This window comes from Hemicordylus capensis, chromosome 5, assembly GCF_027244095.1.
Source record: "Hemicordylus capensis ecotype Gifberg chromosome 5, rHemCap1.1.pri, whole genome shotgun sequence".
In the NCBI taxonomy this organism is placed as follows: domain Eukaryota; kingdom Metazoa; phylum Chordata; class Lepidosauria; order Squamata; family Cordylidae; genus Hemicordylus; species Hemicordylus capensis.
Genome location: NC_069661.1, coordinates 41,336,262 through 41,355,301, shown reverse-complemented (window position 1 = coordinate 41,355,301; position 19,040 = coordinate 41,336,262). Strand labels below are relative to the sequence as shown.

At 42.3% G+C, this 19,040-nt stretch overlaps 1 protein-coding gene across 7 annotated transcripts in view; it reads left to right on the top strand.

Annotated features, from left to right (window-relative positions):
• Positions 1 to 19,040, top strand: part of NDST4 (N-deacetylase and N-sulfotransferase 4) — a 208,710-nt gene that overhangs the window by 81,026 nt on the left and 108,644 nt on the right. For 6 of the 7 annotated variants that reach the window (XR_008308702.1, XM_053256599.1, XM_053256597.1 and 3 more), the window contains one exon: positions 4,097 to 4,251. The exons of the other annotated variant lie outside the window; for it this stretch is intronic. Coding sequence is in view for 5 of the 6 variants with exons in the window: in XM_053256599.1 (XP_053112574.1) it covers positions 4,097 to 4,251 (155 nt within the window). In the remaining variant the exon portion in view is untranslated. The remainder of the gene's footprint in view (positions 1 to 4,096; positions 4,252 to 19,040) is intronic. 7 annotated transcript variants of the gene reach the window in all.

Here is a 19,040-nt window from a genome sequence, read left to right as displayed (position 1 = left end):
GTGAAATTTCTGAGAATAGAAAGGACTACTTCTGGGTCAAAAAGGCTGATATACTGGCTGGGTTCACACAATCACATGGATCCTGGTTAAAAGGCTAATCAGAATTAGTGAGCCCACCAGAGCTGCTGTGTGGATCCAGAATTTCAGGGCAATCCTGGTCAAACTGCTGTAGTTAAGCTGCCTTTAATCATGATTCTTGTGATTGTGTGAACTCTGCCACTGAAAGGTAAGTACTGCAGATCTATTAGATTGTTGGGGTTTTTTTTTGAGAACTGCCAGAAATGCATGCTGGGTCAGCAAGGTTTTTTTTAAGGATCACCCTTGAGGTAAAATAGAATCCTTATCACAAGAAGGAGGTCATCTTATCAACCTCTCCAAGTACATGAGAAATGTTTACTGTCCCTATAAACTGAGGGGAGACATTCTGTTTTAATTGCTGCTTAATTACCCAATGAGAAGTATGCTATCTATACAGTATCTCAATCCTGGCTTGCCAGTTTGATTATATTCCTTTTGTTATTCTTGACTCTCCGGTGAGAATTCACTGATAAAATTTGTATAACATACCAACTGTTCAAATTTTCTATTTCCCAGTTGACCTGAACATTAACAATATTGAATTTGTGACTACTGTCAAGATTGAAATTGTGTATCGAGATTGAAATTGTGTGCATGTGCCTCTGAATATGAATACCCTGGTGGTTTATAAGGCTCACTAAAATAGCACAAAACTATTGAATGAGTTGAGCCATCTCCATGTCTTCCATTAAGGGACCTGCTGCAGGGTGGACTCAGTCAGGCATCCAGCTTTCAAAGCGAGCCCTACTTTAAAGTTTGCATTGCTGTTTTGTCACTTCAGCTTAGAGGCAGTGTGTCAGAGGATTCTCCATGCAAACATACACTTTATTGACTCATTATAAATAAAACATGGAGAGGTATTCTTTAATTACTGTAAATGCAGCTTGTTTACCCAAGGAGGCTTTTAATGTAAGATGCTCAACATGTTTTATTAGCACGTTGAAGCTGTGACGCTTATTGACTTGCTCCTTAATGGACGATTCTCAGCTCCATTCTGAAGCTGAAGCTGAATTTGGGATTCCAAAAACAAAAATAGAATTGTGAATGCATCAGTTCAATTGGAATGGGGCTGCAGGATCCAAGAGCAGCTGAGCCCAAACTAAACATTTAAATGTGCAGCCTTACTCATGTCCTACAAGGTTGCACCCCCAATTTTGTTGGGTTTTTAAAATAATTTAATTGATTTTCTTTAAAAACATACAAAGAAAATCCAACTAAACTCCAACCATCCATTATGCAGATCCATTGAAAAATGAACGTTGAAATATTAACCCAGCCAACCAAAATTATAACCACCAATTTTGACTCATCTTCAAGCTGCCTGAACTTTGCCACTTGCACGGTTTTGAACTCCCTACCCTTTATCTTCAAGTTCATTTCTTCGTATCACAATGATCATATCCATTTTGAATTTGATCTAATCTCTGTTGCTTAGATAATTCAGGGATGCTTTGCCATAATTCCAGCATAATGCAAGAAGACTGAGAAACATCCCTAATAATAATATTGCTGAGGCATCCAGTTAACTCTCTCCTGTCTTCTAGCAGTGTATTCTGAAAAACTACACACTACAGCATAACCAAGAAATAATACACAGGGTAGGGCTAGGCAGATAGGAACTAACTCAGTTCTCTCTGGTTCCTGTTGAGTTCATATCAGTTCTATGGAACAAAATTTTGTTTGTTTGTTTGTTTAAAAATCAGGTTTATACACTGCCCCAAACTTTAGTCTCTGAGCGGTTTACAGTGAAATAAAACAGGTTAAAACACAGAAAAATAAAAACCTTAAAACAATTTAAAACCAAAGTCAGATTTAAAAGCTTGGGTAAAGAAATAAGTCTGCAAGTGCTTTTTAAAAGTTGTCAGAAATGGGGAGGCTCATATTTCACTAGGGAGCACTTCCCACAGTCTCAGGGCAACAACAGAGAAGTCCCATACCTGTGTGGAACCAGACAAGCCGGTGGCGACCAGAGACGAGGTTCTCCAGATGATCTCAATGGACGAGGGGGCTCATGGTGAAGAAGATGTTCTCTGAAATAACCATTGCAGAAGTCAAGTCTGGAGGCTACCAGCATATGTACCATGACTCTGAGGTCATTCTTCTCAAGCAATGGACACAGCTGGCATATCAGCTGAAGCTGATTGAAAGCACCTCTGGCCATTGCCTCAGCCTGAGACACCAGGGAGAGGTGTGAATCCAGAAGCACTCCCAGACAGGGGCGTAACTACCATTAGGCAAGGGGAGAGAGTCGTCTTGGGGCCCCACTGCCTCGAGGCCCCCCCCCCAGAGGCACATCACATGACTCCCCACCCGCCTGTGTTGCACCCCCTATGAATTATGGAGTCTCTTGGAGATCGGCAGTAGCAGGGAGTAAAAAAACTAGATTCAATGTGAACTAGATAGTCACCATATTCATAATGGGGATGTGAGTGTGAGTGCACTATATATTGTGAAGTGTGTTTGTGTGTGTATATCAGCGAGGGGCCCATTTTAAAATCTTGTCTCTGGGCCCACTCCAACCTTGCTACGCCCCTGCTCCCAGACTATGTACCTGTTCCTTTTGGGGATGTGTGACCCCATCTAGAACAGACAGATCAAAATAATCTCTGGAGTACCAACCCTGCACAATCAGTAGCAGGTTATGCCTTTTCCTGATGATGTTGACATGGAGAAATTGATCTGGGTGTCATCAGCATACTAATAACACCCTTTACCAAATCTCCTGATGATCTCTCCCAGCAGTTTTATGCAGATGTTAAAAAGCATTGGAGGCATTATGGAGCCCTAGAGTTCACATTTTGAAGAGCAACAGTCTCCAAGTGACACCATCTGGAATCTGTCTGATAGGCAGGAGTGGGACCACTGTAAAACAATGCCTCCCATGCCCCCATGCTCTCAAATGTTCTAGAAGGATACTATGGCCGATAGTATCAAAAGCTGCCAAGAGGTCCAAAAGGACCAACAGAGTCACACTTCCTGTCATTTCCCAACTGGAGCTCATCCATCAGCCAACCAAGGCAGTCTCCACCTCATAGCCTGCCCAAAAGCCATTTTGAAATTGATCAAGATTATTAGTTTCCTCCAAGTCTGTCTGGAGCTGGGAAGCCACCACCCTCTCAATTACCTTGCCCAGCCATGGGAGGTTGGAAACAAGCCTATAATTGCTTAACTCTGAGGGATCCAATGCAGGCTTCTTCAGAAAAGGTCTAATGATCGCCTCCTTAAGACAGGGAGGCATCCTGCCCTCCTTCCAAGAAGCATTTATAATTTCTACCAGGCCTCCTAAAACAACCTCCCTGCCAGATAATGTAAGCCATGTCAGACAAGGGTAAAGAGAACAGGTGGTAGGCCACACCACTTCAAACAGCTTGTCTACATCTACATTTATCTGGTGGCTAATCATGGATGGGCCTTCTATGTTTCTGCCTGGAAATAGTGCTCCCTGCTGAAATAAGAGCCTCCCCATCTCTGACAGCTTTTTAAAAGTCTCTAAAGACACATTTATTCACCCAAGCTTTTTAACTAAAATTGTGGTTTTAAATTGGCTTTATGTTTTAATTTTTTGTTTTATGTTGTAAACCATCCAGAGATGTAAGTTTGGGATGGTGTACAAATATAAACAAACAAACAAACAACTCATGACTGTTCAGGTAGATGCCATTGAGGTACCTACCTCTTAGGTTAATACTTGGTCCCAGTTTAAACATGATGTTGGGTGTGCTAAAAAAAAAAAGTGTAGCTGTGATGGGTTCCATGTGTTCAGTGTCACTTTTAAACTGAGTTCAGGGTTCCTCCACATGCAACACTAGCAAGCTAGATCATACTGCTGTTTTGGTACTTCTTTTAACCATTGCTCTTTGGTGTTGCCTTCCAGCATTATTTAACTTTTGGCAGTTCTATTAAAAAGCAAACCAACCTCCAAGCATCACTTTGATGTACCATCGCCAACTTGGAAAAAACCAACACCTTCTGATGTTGTATACACTTTTTAAAAGGTAATCTTCTCTTAATTTTTCAGGAACTGTTGAAGAAGATGAAGGCGATGATCTGTTGTTGAACTCTGTGGATGAGTTCTGGTGGTTTCCTCATATGTGGAGCCACATGCAGCCTCATCTCTTCCATAATGAGTCATCATTAGTGGAGCAGATGATTCTCAACAAGGAATTTGCACTAGTGAGTAATCTTCTTGTTTCAAAATTATCTTGGAGAAAACTGGGCATTTTATAGTAATCATTCCTAGCTATTCCAGTGGCCTTACTTTTCAGTCACAGTGATAGCTCCATGACCATCACAGAGCTGTGGACTTGAGTAATTTTGGGAGTCCAGATCCTATCAACAGCAAATATTGTATTTATACATATATAAAGGGATCTGTAAGGGATCCTTGGTCTATAATTATATTATATTGGGATAATTTGGCCATGATTACTTTTATTTGGTACTGACTCAAAATAGAATGTCTCTAAAAACACACACACACACACACACACACCAGTAGTAAATAAGAATATAAACTGGGCTTTATTTCTCAGAATTAAGGTTGTTTCCATCTCTCAATACTGAATTGTATAGTGGTACAGTTTCCTTATGAGCACTTTAAAAAAAATGCTGCCCTGTAAGAAATTTATCTTCTTGACATAACAGCCTCCCTGATGTCTAACATGGAGCAATCTTCCTCTTCTGCTGTTCAGTTCCAATTGCCTTGCTTTATTTCCCACTGCCTTCTTGTCCTGTACAAAAACAAACTCCCTTTTCTAAATCATATTTTGATTTAGGAATCTAGGTTTCCATTGAATTAAAGAAGACTTAAAGAAGAATATCAAGGAAGATACTAGAACAAATTAAAAAGTAGTTAGTCTGTAAGCATCTTAAGACCTATGCTGTGATTAGTAGAAACCAACATGGATAGGTCAACAATAAATCCTGCCAAGCTAATCTTCTTCTTCTTCTTCTTCTTCTTCTTCTTCTTCTTCTTCTTCTTCTTCTTCTTCTTCTTCTTCTTGAATTGTGGGGATGCTGTGGAAAAAATTTATCTTGATTTCAGCAAACTGTTTGTTGAAGATTCCCATTTTATTTTGGTTAGCAAAATCGTCAGTTGCAGACTAGATTATGAGAAACTGCTTGCTGGTCATGGGAATTAGGTATTAGAGGGTGGCAAGTGAGACAGCAGGCTATACCTTGACACCCCACTGGTACCCCCAAATTCTGCTGCTTGAGGCCATCACCCAGAGGCGTAACTAGGGAAAACGGCGCCCGGGGCAAGCACTGAAATGGCACCCCCCACGCCCCCCCGCACCCCCCCCAACATACGACATTATACTTAGGTTTTTCCTCACAAGCGCCCGCTGCCGCCGCCAAGCCAGGCCACTGACTGGCCGCCAGGCACCAGCAAAGCAATGGGGGGGGCGCCGCAGGCGGCACGGAAGGGACTGCTCGTGGGGAAGGGGGCACCGACACACTCCCTTGACTGCTGCAGCGCTGCTGCACTGAGCAGGAAACATTTGTATTAACAAAAAAAAATCAAAATTTTTTTTAAAAAATTGGTCATGGCGGCGCCCCCCACGTGACCAGAAAAGATGGCGCCCGGGGCACGTGCCCCCCCTGCCCCCCTATAGTTACGCCTCTGCCATCACCTGACATGGCTTCATGAACATCTGACCACCTGATGGTCCTGACCAACCACCTGACCAGTTTGCCACACATTGGGCCAATTTAGATGTAACAGGAAAGCTTGGTTTTCTGCTACATAAACAAGCCCTGAAGAACTGTGAGCTCATGGGCTCTCTCCTCCCCGCTCCCTTTACCTTCACTACACACACAGCTGGGAATACTGGCTAGTTTAAACTATGGCTCCATGGCTAGTGTTAAACCAGGAACTGTGGTTTAATTCTGATTAACAAGCCAGGATGTGAAACCAGAGTTTGAAGCAGCAGGAAGTGATCTAAGGATGCTTCCTTAGGGTCTGTTTCCCCACCCTCAGCAAGGCAGGGCACAATGTCAAGAAGTGATGCAATTTAATTTAATGTGTTCTTTAAAAAAAAATACTGCTTTATTATTTGTAAGCCACCCAGAAAACAATTTGTTATTATTTATTTATTTATCATATTTTATACCGCCTGATATGTATATCTCTAAGCAGTTGTTATGGGGCCGCCATATCAATCATCAATCATCATCATCATTTCATTTCCTGGTTTGTTAACCAGAGTTAAACCACATAAGGTGGCATACACAAAGCAGGAAGTTGATGTCATTGCTCTGTAACAGGGCTGAAGAGATAAGTGTGTGTGTTGCGGGGTGGGGAATGCATGAGCCTGTAGCTTTCCAGAGCTTGTGGGAAATCATAGTTCCTATTACATCTGAAAGGGCCTATTATTAGAATAACATGGTACTGTACAATATGCTGGCAATGTTTTATCATGAGGAATCTTGCCATGTTTGGCTTTGTATACATGGAATGGAAGGAAGTCTAAAAGGCTACATATTTTAGTCTCTGCACTGAGGCTGTAGAGACTGGAATATGTAGCGTTAAGACTTTCTTAAATTCCAGGTATAGAAATCCCAACATGTCTACAGTATATGTTTTGTCACCCTTGGACAAAAGCACAGCATAACAAACTGATGGGACAAACTCCCCAAGATGAAAGAGTTTTAATGTCCTCCCCAAGAGCAGAACTGGAATTTGTGTCTGTCACTGCCTGAGTGTGAAGGTTTTCTTTGAATCATTACATAATTATTAGGTCCATCACTAAGGCTACAGTAAAAGGATGATAATAGATCATGTTCATTTCAAATATTGAAATAACTTCAAATTGTTGCCAAAGAAAGTGGAGTCATGCTTCTAAAAGCCTTCCATAAGTGTACCATTTCTGAGAACAGTTGTCAAGATGTTATGCTGCTATTTAAACCGAAACTACTATCCATGTTGGAAGAAGGAAAGATGTTTCTGACACATACAGCATATAATTGTAAGCACTCCATTTGGTGGAATTCAGCATAGAAGCAAGATAATATTTACACTTACATCACTGTCGGAGGCTTTTTTGGCCTCAGTTGCAGCCTCTCTCTCCTGTCAAGTGGTTGTCTTCTCAATAACCCCAGCCTCTAAGGAATGTACAGCCAAAACCAGGAGGGAGGTGAATATTAGAATGCAATAACCGAAGGAAATGCACTGTCTATATCAATCAAAATGTATTAATGCAATACTACCTGGGTTTGCAGATGACTGTCTGAGACAACATACTGATACTGTGTACAAACAGAAAAACAGACACATATACATAAAACACACATATGATCTTTTTACTTTGTGCTCAGACTCCTTACACATAGAATTTAATCTCTTCATGCCTCACAAAGAAAGCAGTATTTGGAGACCACCTAGGAACCCTGTACACACTGTCTTGAGCCAAATGACATGAGACAGGCAGGATATTAATGCAATAAATGTCTATTGATTGACTGGTTTTGCCTGTTGTGCTTTTTGTAACTTTTTGTTATGTCCAATGGCTGAAACAAACAAACTGAACGGAATTGAAAACCCTTTGGCAGGTTTCCCAATCAATCCATTGTATCAAGCATTACCTCCCTCCCCGGCCCCCTTGCCAGCCTTTCCTCATCTCCTTGGCTCTAATCCCACTTATTTCATTCCTTAATGGGTCTGGTCTACTGCTCCGATCTTCCAATATGCTCTTAAAGGCAACTGCAATCTTAGATTTCTATGGTTACAGCTGCTAGTCTGAAAGGTGAGTTACTAGCTGATTATTGAGTGTAATAACTCTGGTTAAATAATGATGGTGCTGGCACTTAACTTGAAAAGAGAAAGTTATGGATGAAATCATAAATTACACAAAGGCCCTCTTTATTCTTTTATTATTTGTTTAAGAGATGCATATGCCACCATTCTTTATGCATGAATTCATGGTGGCTGTACCATATAAGGCCAATGCTTATTTAGAACTTTATAACACCAATGCTTTCTTAGAAAATGGTCATTTGTGGATAGGTCCTAAGGCCCCATCGGTCTGTCAGGTATGTGGAATGTTTTGGTCTAGTACCATAGGCTGCATCTGCATGTCCAGTACCATAGGCTACATGCAACACAGAACTACAGGTTCCGTGGCCCCACCTCCCACTCTCCCATCCAAATTTGGATATTCAGGAGAGCAGCCTCTCTGCAGTCTGCGAGACTGCAGAGAAGCAGGGGAGCTAACTGTGCGGGCTTCCTTCTTGACAGAAGGACAGCCCACACAGCCAATCAGTCCAGCGTTGAGGGAGGAGCTTCCTCCCGCAGTTCTGGTTCCAGGGCCAGCAGCCTGCAGTTCCGAATTCAAATGTGCCACAGGCTGTCTGGAACCTCAGGTTGTGGCAATGAAACACACTACAACCTGAGGGTTCAGATTGGAGTCCCAATGCTGAACCCTCAGTTTCATTGCCATGCCTGGTTCCGGTTCCCCGCATTCAGATATAATGTTTGTTGAATCGCAGGCCTATTCAACTGTGGTTCCACATTACATATGAATGCAGCCATAGTGTGTTATTGCTGTTCAGACTTGCTACAAATAATGTTGTGGTCTATGCCAGACCTCATTCCTTAGTCTGTATTTATGGACCCAAGATCTTTTCAGCAGCCTACAACAATGTTGTTGTTTTTTAAAGAAAGCACAATAAAACACAACAGTCTCTATAATCATAAAAGTGCAGAAGTAAAAGAAAGTTTTTAAAAATAGGGCAATAATTGAGAGATAAATTGCTAAGGAGAGACCTGCTCAAATAAGTATTGCATCTTCATGTAAAGTGGAACAGGGAGAGGGCAAGCCTAAGGTCAAGAGAGAAGGAGTTGCAGAGGGCTGGGGCTACACTGAGAAGGCTTGCCCACCCTTTATCACCAATCATGCGTCAGAAAGTGGCAGGATGCACAGGAGATTTCGTGTTGGGATACACTTTGGCCTCTGTGTAGTTTTCATTTATCATGGCTGACATACAGAGCAAGGATGGGCCAGTGCAGCAAGAGAGCAGCCTGACAGAACAACCTTCAAAATACCCTCCTGAAGTTCTTTATATGTACTATTTTTTCCTATGTTGAAAAGCAGTATATATCCATAGGAGTAGAAGCAGAGGCATAGTGAGCCCCACGGTGGCCCATGTGTCCCCCATTGCCATCCCCACTGCTTATATGTAGATCATGTGGAGTGCCCCTTTCCCACTTCCTCCTCTTAACACCACTACTGTCTCCTCCTTCCTCTTCTTGCTGCTCCTGCCTTAATCTGCCCACAGTTCTGGGGCAGGCGAGGTTCCCTTGCTGGCAAGAGAGAAGCAACCTTGTCTCCCCTCTCCTCGTTCACTGCTCTCTAGGAGCTTGCCGGGAACTCCCAGCAGTCTCTTAAAGTGGACAGTGAGGGGGAGAAGAAGCGAGGCTTCTTCTCGAGCCACCAAGGAACCTTCTCCGCCTCCGCTTCACAGTTGGGGCCCCTTTCTCCTCCCACCACTCCCACAGCCATAAATATGCCTGCTGTTGTGGGTGGTAGGTGAGGTGAGGTGAGGTTAGCACAATTTGGATTTTGCTATTCGGTTTGAGGTCAAATTGAATCATAAAATCTCAAATCAAATAATCAAATCAGTGGGCACCTGTGAGTTGATTCACCAATTCGATTCATGAATCAACATATCAGTTCAAGTTTTTCACAGATAACAGGTCTGCCTATTAAACCCAATTGGTTGAGCAGCTCTCCCCAGAAAAACAGTGCAATTTAAGGACTGTTTTTCTTGGGAAAGCTGGTCTACTGATTGGGTTTAATGGTTAGACCAGTCCTCCGAGAAAAGCAATTGGTAGACCAGATCTCCCAATCAGTAGACCTGTTCTCCCAGGAAAAACAGTAGCAATTAACACAGGTAGCTGAATCTTTAATTGATTCATAATCAAATAATTCAGATCTTGAATTGTTCTTTCAAATAACCCAAAACTATCAGTTGTTCTTTGGAACAAGAAACCATCATTTTAAGATTATTTTACATACCGGTGGCCCTCATTGTCCGCAATCACAGTACCCATGGTTTTACATATCTGTGGTAGGGACCAGTGGTCCCTCTATTATTATTTTTTCATCTCTGTGCGGAATGAGTTTTGTTCTGGGTTGCAGTATCAAGGCAGCGTGTGCGCACATGCATTCAGAGTGGGGTCTTCCTGATTAACACAAAAAAATGGTTGAGTGCACGTGCACGCATGTGCACGCCTTAGAGGGAACACTGATTCCAAGATGTCCTTTGAGATTCTGAATTTTAGAAATTTCCAATCTCTTCATTGATCTCTATCAGTAGGCAGTGAGGAAACTGGGGTATAAAAATCAAACTGTTTGCATTCAATAAGATCCATGCTGCAAAGCTCAGCATAGATATAGAAAGTAAGTAGCACTGAAACCGATTTTGGCATTTGGAGGTAAATGTGTTTAGTATGTCAATCCATATCTATATACGTGCCTAGAATGCAATTCTGTGACAAAATTCTATTTGGATTCAACAAGCTATATTTTCCCTAGTAAAGTACTTTATACGAGTGTTGACAATATGCCCAGAGATACTGACTCTACATAAAAAGCACCAGGAATTCGGGGTTAAAAATACTACTTTAGATGGTCCCCCCCTCAGGACATTCATATGAATGAGCTTGTAGGAGCCTTTGTCTTGTAAACATGATGATGGATGGTTTATAACTCTAAAATTATATTGTGGCTAAAGAAAGCTGTGGAAAAAAACTTTCTTGAAGAATAAAACAAGCTCACACACTCCAGACATCAGTTTGAGCTACATCAAACTCCTTGAATAGATTTAAATTTGCTGTACAGGAGGCTTTCTTTTTTCACAGGGGTTCCATTCCCACCTATTTTCATAGATAATGAAACCGTGAGTAAAGAGACCTTAATCCAATGGCGATTTGGGGGTTAGGTTCCTAAGCATGCTGAAGTGTGCTGAAGATCACAGGAAAAATCAGGAGGGAGCAGAAATAAGCACAGTACCTTGCTCTCTCCAGCAATGCCCCCAAAACTTACTAATCCTCTGATTTTTGTTCTTTTAAAAGGTTTTTTTAATTAATTAATGTCTATTTAAAAAGAGCCACAAAATGACTCAGTACTACAAAATGGCAGCAGGAAATTACATCAGAAATCATTTCCGGCCACTCAAGAACTGTGGATAGGCAAAAATAATTTTAAACTGGGTTCCTACCACTATTCCCTCTAAGGCATGCACACATGTGCGCACTCACAAGTTTTCTGACATCCGCTCAGTTAATTTTAGATCCCACTCAGGTTGAATCAGGAAGGCACCATTTTGAATACATGTGTGCGCACACTGCCTTAATACTGCCGCTCGGAACAAAATTCATTCCGCACACAGATGGAAAAAAAAATAGAGAGAATACTGCTTGGAATATATGTTAAAACATAAAGATACATTAGTTATCTGTCACTCAAATGTCAGTTATCAAGACGCATATTTCCCTGCATCCATTGTGTGTATTCTTGGTAGTGTTAGCTCTCAGACATTAAAAAGGAGGTGGCACGGCACCCATGTGTAGCATCTCAAGAGCGTGTCTGTAAGCCCTGCCTCACCTCCCTCCCATGCTTAACATGGGAGGCCATTTGCATGACCACACAAATTTACATTTCAGGATGCCCTTAAGGTGGACGGTTATCCCGCCACAGGGATTTCAAAGTCCTGTGTTTTTTAATGGATGAGGTAAACTTTTCTGAGGTAACCATTACAAATGCTCTTAAAATGCATTACTTTCTCCACATTTAAACTTGAATATATCCAAGGCCTGGCCTTTGCCCCTTGCCTTTAATCCTGTCTCCCATCTCCTACTGAAATATCTTTGCCATCTCCCTACCCCAAATCCTCAAGTGGCTTTCTTATGGCCAAACATATTATTTTAAACCATTATTAACTGAAGCCTAACATCAAGAGTTAGCTTAAAGTGCCCCTTTGATGTGAAAAATGCTGCTTCGTACCACAGGAAGTGGGGCTTACTCCCCACCCCACCCCAGCATCATTTACTCACCAAAAACCACCACCCTGGAGCAGGTCTTTGGTCCTGAAACAGCAAATAGCCACTTTTGTGGTTTTCGGAAAGCAAATAGTGCAAAGACAAGTTGTTAGTCACTCTCCCCATGGTCCTGAGCTTGATTGCCTCCTCCCATGTTTGCTTTATTACATCAAAGGGGCACTGATGATTAGGCCATCTGCTAATAATAGTGGAAAACATTATATAAGTGACTAACATTATGCATAACATCAATTAATGACAGTGGCTAACAGTGCTGCATCTGTTGGTCACTGTCATAGCTAACATGACAGTGGAGAAACCTGCAGAAATGCTGTTTGCGCAACCTCAAACCTGCAGAAAAGCTATTTCTACAATTGCTGCTAATGAAAAGTGTTGCAGCTGCCTCTGAAATCCACAGCAGCCTTGGGTGCAGCATTATGGACCCATAATACTGCGAATCATGTTAGCCCTTTCAATATAGCATGCTGTTTGGCCCTTAGACGTTGACAAAAAAAGAGAGTAATTCACCGCATACTCTTGTTTTCCCTCTCATTCTTGGGCTCCTAGCCATAATTCACCCTTTACATAATGTAATCCAGCTCCATGGAAATCAATTGGATCCCCCCCACATTGATCTTAGTTGAAAGTGGATTGTGCCCAGAATTCTCATGAGCCAAAAATTCTATCTAATCATTAACATTTATATACAACAGCTGTAGTCTTCAATTGCACACAGCAGGATAAACTGTAATACTTTAAAATATTGAAAAATTGATATCTGGAAAGATTATAGGTACATTCACCCCCCAAAATGAAACTTTACCAGAAAAAATGCATTAAGCTGACACAGTAAAAATAATCTCCTAGGGGAAGTCTCAGCCTGTCTGAACAATAATAATAGTGTGTGTGTGGTGGTGGTGGGGGAAATATCCCAGCACTAAAAGTAGATAAGAGCTTATGTAAATCTTTTAATTCAGCAAGGTGACAGCTCTGAAAATTCTGAGACCCAGCATAGCACCTCTCTCCTTTTGACAAGCCTGAAAGCAATTCAGCAGGGATCACCTCTTCACTTAGCCTTATTGCGCCTACAGAGAACAAAACTATTTCATTTTACAAACTGTGGAGAACATAGGATTTGCTATGCTAAAACAGACAGTTATTCTACTTCAGGACTGTAGCCACATGGGGTGAGGGCTTTGGGGACCAAGCCTCATTAGTGATATTCCATGCCTCTCTCTGAATGCGTAGCTTTCAATTAAACATGTTAAGTCTTCAGCCCTTTTACTTGTGGAGATATAAGGAAAGTATATAGGCAGTAAAATGGTAAAATGGGGGGACTGGGGGGATTCAGGCAGTCCTCCTCCCTTTCCCATTTTCTCCATGTTTTTTTCCTAGGCTTTCATATCTCTTGAGCCAATTCATCCAACCCCCATTCGAAGATTTAGGTTCCAGAGACTCTTGAGGTGGGAGCCCAAAGAATGATAACTCTAATTAATGGTTCATAGAAACATTTTGAACAAGCATCTACAGAATATAACAATAAGGGTGCTAAATTACCAGGATCAGGTACTGAACATATGTGCGCATACCAAGTAAATAAGGACATTTGGAGCAAATATATGTAGGTGATGATCATGCTTATGCTGTGAAAAACATCACTTGCTGATTGCTACAGATCAAGTCACAATTGAAGACACAGGAGGAGGCCAGGCTGGTTATTTTTTTCACTATAAGGAACCTTAGGTGGGAGAACCTGTCTGGCAAACTTGTTCCCTATTTTCCTGTTAACCCCTCCTGCTAACTCCACTCATGACCCACCAAATTTTGCCCTGATTCTCAGCCTGAACTGCCTTGGACTGCTCCAATCCCACCCCCTGACAGAGAATTAGTAGTTGACATCCAAACAAATGATGCCCCAGTCCTCCAGACTGGTCCTGCACCACCACCATTGCTGCATTCCAGAGTAAGGTGGCATGCATGCTCACAGCAGGGTTATTTTTGCTGGTCCTGCCCTCTGAGACCTACTTTTGGGTTGTACAAAGCACTTCTGGGAGAAGAGGAGATCAGCAATCTACCCATGTGCAGGGGGGCACCAAGGTAACTTGGGCGCTCAGACCACCAAGCCATGAGCCCCCCCACCACCACTCGAGGCCTCTCTGCATGAGACCCCATGTGAGGCCCCCTGAAACTTCCTTTGAGGAGCCCGCACTGCCAATGCTCCAGGGGTTTTTTTTTTGTTTAAAAACTCTTACCACGGCCCAAGGCTGGCTGTGGGGGGTGGAGTGGGTGGAGCAGTCCTTCTCCCTTCCCAGCCCCTCCCGCAGCGGTGGTGGGGTGTGAGCAGGAACAACTCTGAGCCCATCCTCATGAACAATTCTGAGCCCATGACAGGCTTGCAACGATCTCTAAACTGTGCAGGCACGGCTCACAGTTGCTTCATGCTGGCCCACTCAGCACCATACCTGTTTGCACCCTACCTCTGCTGGAGGGGGTGGGGAAGAGAGAAGGACTGCTCTGCTCCCCCCCTCACCAGCCACCCTTCAGTCGCAGTAAGAGTTTTTAAACCAAAATAACCTGGAGCTGGGGCAGGCACAGGGTGGCTCAGCTGCTGGAGGCCCCCGGCCCCAGCCATTTGGAGGCTCCCCTGGACCTAGGAGGAGCGGAGCGGGTCCCCAAGGCCGGGGGTTACTGCGCCTCTGCCCATGTGAGTTCAGAAAAGCACCAACTCTTCTAGGAACATTGGAAGCTGCCATATACGGAGTCAGACCATTGGTCCATCTAGCTCAGTATTGTCTAAACAGACTGGCAGCAGCTTCTCCAAGCTTGAAGGCAAGAGTTTCTCTCGGCCCTATCTTGGAGATGCCAGGGAGGGAACTTTGAACCTCAAATGCTCTTCCCAGAGTGGCCCCATCCCCTAAAGGGAATACCTTAGAGTGCTCACATATAGTCTCCCATTCAGATGCAACCAGGACAGACCCTGCTTAGCAAAAAAGACAATTCATGCTTGCTACTGCAAGACCAGCTCTACTATTTTTTTAGTCTGGATGTCAGTCAGTGTTTTTAAAACCCAAAATTGACAACTCTGTTCCTCTATTGCTGTCATCTGAGGCAGAGGAAACCAAATAAGAGCCCAGGAGCTGATAGAACATCTCAGCTCAGCTCAGCTCAGCTGACACTTTTGGACACTGCCCACCTGTTTAATTGTATTGTTATCCTCATTGTAAGCTGCCTTGGGTGCTATCTCAGTGGACAAGAGGGATTAAAATCCTCAATTAATAACTGAACAACATAAAAATACTCTCCCAGCTTCTGGTGTGAGTAGAGCAGCTGCTAGGCTTTTTTGATGGTGATGGAAAAGTACTGTGGACATGTTTGGAAGGACAGTTTTCATTGTTGTTTCACATTTTCCAGCAATGGGCCCTGGACCTCCAATGTATTGTTATGCAGGGTCCTGACAATCTTTGGCTCAGATTAAGCTCCGCTTCTATTCACCTACGCAAATACACACAGCATGTGAAGTTGCCAATTAGAGCATGGGCATGTGACAGAGAGTAAAATTACTATTGTTATATTACTTTCTATTTCAGAAACCATTGTTTCTGATCTGCCTTGCTCCATGGAAACTTCTTTATGCATTACTCATCAGTTGCATGAAAGTGACTTGATTGTCCATAGCACTAAAAGCATGTGTTAAAGCCTTAATGCAAGGGCTGTGCCTCGCAGAACTGCAAATTCTGAAGATGTTCAGTTAAACAGGAAAACTAATGTACAGACATTCAAGATGTATTGAGGTGAAGCTAGCTGACCAAAGTGGTGTTTCATTTTTAGCAGGAAGAAACACATTACAAAGGAGAAATCCCTTTACATTATCTACAAATCCCTTTACATTATCTTTACATTACAAGGGAGAAATCCCTTTACATCATCTACAGTTATCAAGTCAAGCTTCAGTTTTCTTGACACTTCTGGATTTAGACACAATCATTCAATTTGCAGGGTTCGCTTTTGCACTTTTAGCACTTGTGAAAACAGGAGGTGACTCTAGCCTTCTAACAGACACTTACTAATGCTTTAACAGCTTGCTCAACTGTATAAAATAGATATTTTATTATTATTATTATTATTAGTAGTAGTAGTAGTAGTAGTAGTAGTCGTCGTCATCGTAGTAGTAGTATTTAGCTGCCAACATTCTGTGCAGTTGAATGCCAGCAAAAGGGACCCACCAAGCCTACTGTGCAAGGGGAAATGCAGCTCCAATGGTGCTTCACAACAGGTCAGGTTGCACAATGTCTTAAAAGAACATCTGTGCAATTGCATAAGGCCACTTCCATTATTTTTATTGCACAGAAGTCCGACCAGGTCCCTTACACTGTGAGGAATGTTGGCCAATATTATTAAGAATGTTTATATACCAAAAAAGGTTCACAAAGCAGTTTACCTAACACAAGGAATAAGAAAAATAAGGGTGGGAGGAATATCTGTCCCCAGAGGGCTCACAATTGAAAAGAAACACAAAGAGGGCACCAGCAACAGCCACTGGGATAGCTGCAGTGCTAGGGTTGAATGGAGACAGTTGCTCTCCCCTGCTCAGTATAAGAGAGCCACCATTTCAGAAGGTTCTCCTTTGGCCAGAGAGCAGGTATCATTTTGTGGGAAATTGTAGTGATGAGGTATCAAATATCCACGTTCACTTTAAATTTCCAATATGGAATATGAAATCTTGCTTCTTTAACAAACAAACAAAAGAACCTTCTTCCAATTTATTAGATATTGAATTTTATTTATAGTAACTCTGAAGAGAAGGATATTACATTTCCTCTCAATAATACATTCCCTTTTCTCCACCCACTCTGGTTTTATCTTGCTTGCTTATAAATCTCACATATAAATGGAGTCATTTTGTTTGTTTGTTCAGTCAGTTATGTATGATGTTATAATTGTGGCACAAATGCTGGTAACCTCCAGGCTTGACTACAGTCATTCTTCACCAACTGTGAAGGTTCCATTCCGGGAAAATCTCACAGTTGTCGAATTCGCTGTTGGTGAGGCAGTAAAACCAATGGGAAACAGGGGGTTAGGGGAATTGTGGTCATGAAAAGACTGCAAAATACAGTTAAAAATAGTGGGGGATATCACCTCAGAACCCCTGAAAATCACCCCTGAGCCCTGAAAATCACCCCGGACCCCCACTCCCCAAATTACTAAAAACTCTTACCAAACCGCAGATACTCAGGTTGCGATTGGTGAGACCTTCCACTATTTCCCAGCAGTGGATACTTAAAGCTGTGATTGGGGAACCCACGGTTGGCAAGAGATGACTGTACTGTAATGCATTCTACATGGGACTGCCTTTGTACGTAGTCCAGAAAGTACAGTTGGTGCAGAATGTGGCAGCCAGACTGGTCTCTGGGACAATCTGAAGGGACCACACATCGCTGATTTTAAAAGAACTGCAGAGACTGTCAATATGTTTCCAAGCAAAATACAAAGTGCTTGTTATTGCCTATAAAGTTGTGAATGGCTTGAGTTCAGGATATTTAATAGAGCACGTCCTTTGTCATGTACCCTCCCGCCTACTAACAACATCTGGGGAGCTCCAATTACAGCTACCACCAACTTGTTTGGTGGCTATTCAGGACCGGGCCTTGTCAGTGTTGCCTTGGGGCTCTGGAATGAACTCCATGTTAAAATAAGAGTTTCTCCATCTCTTTTTAAAAGATTTTTTAAAAGATTTTTAAGACACATCTTTAAAAGATTTTTAAGACACATCTGCTTTCTTGGGCTTTTAATTAATTTAAATTGGTTTCATATCATAATTGTTTTAATCATTTTATCCTGTTTTTATATTTTTGTATTTAAACATGTACACAGCCTAGGGATGCACATGTCAGGCAGTATAGAAATATGGTAGGTAGTTAGGTAGGTAGATAGATACTTGTTTTTGTACAAAATCTTGATTCAGTTCACTGGCAAATCTTTGTCAATTTCCCCTGTATATCTTAAAACTGAAAGAACTTGGCAGCTATTTTAAATTATCATTCCCTAGAGTTCTAATCATCAACATCTTCACTGCCTGACATCTCTCTATTTACTGTTGTCACACTCATTTTTATTGGTATTTCAAACCGAGAAAGAACATTCTAGTAAGTTATTCTAGTAAGTTGCCTAATAATAGGTGCAATTCTTTGATCACAGGCAGGACACCAATTAGAGTTTGGTATACACAAGCGGGGCTTTGCCCACCAAAGCTCTGGTTTAGATACAAACAAGCCCCATCAAGGTACAACTTAACAAACAAATTCCAAATAACCAAGTTGGACCTAGACCACAGCTTGCCCACTCTTGAAGAGACGTTCTGTTCATAGATTAGGTGTGTCAAGCCACAAAACAACATATTTGCACCCAGACCAATAAAGACACAAAGTGCTTAAACTGAATTAAAAATGGGCCACAACTTTATTGATTAAATCAGAAAGAAAAACAGGAGGATTGGCACTCCACCGCACCCACCCACCACACCACACACACAGTGTGGAAGCTCACTATTCACTGATCTCAGTGAATTCCTACAGAGAACGAGCAATACACCTTGGCTCCAGCCAGCATCATTCCTGTGGTTAATGCTGCCATCTTAGCCAACCTATGTCAAAGCAGCCTGCCTTGAGCTCACCCCCCTCAAGCTGTGATGTCCTTTAAAGCGGGTGAAAACTTGCCAGGGAGGAGTAACTCCAGGGCCAGCACTTCTTGAGCCGTGAAGCCTCTAAGGACTGCCATGGACTCCTCATGATGCCAAACAATTTGCTTTAAGGTGCTCACTAGAAACTGCACTGCCCACATTTACCACACTGCACCTGTCGTTGTGACCAGGAAGGGATTAAATAACTAACTAGGGGTAACAATGAGAGGTAGGCGAACATGCCCT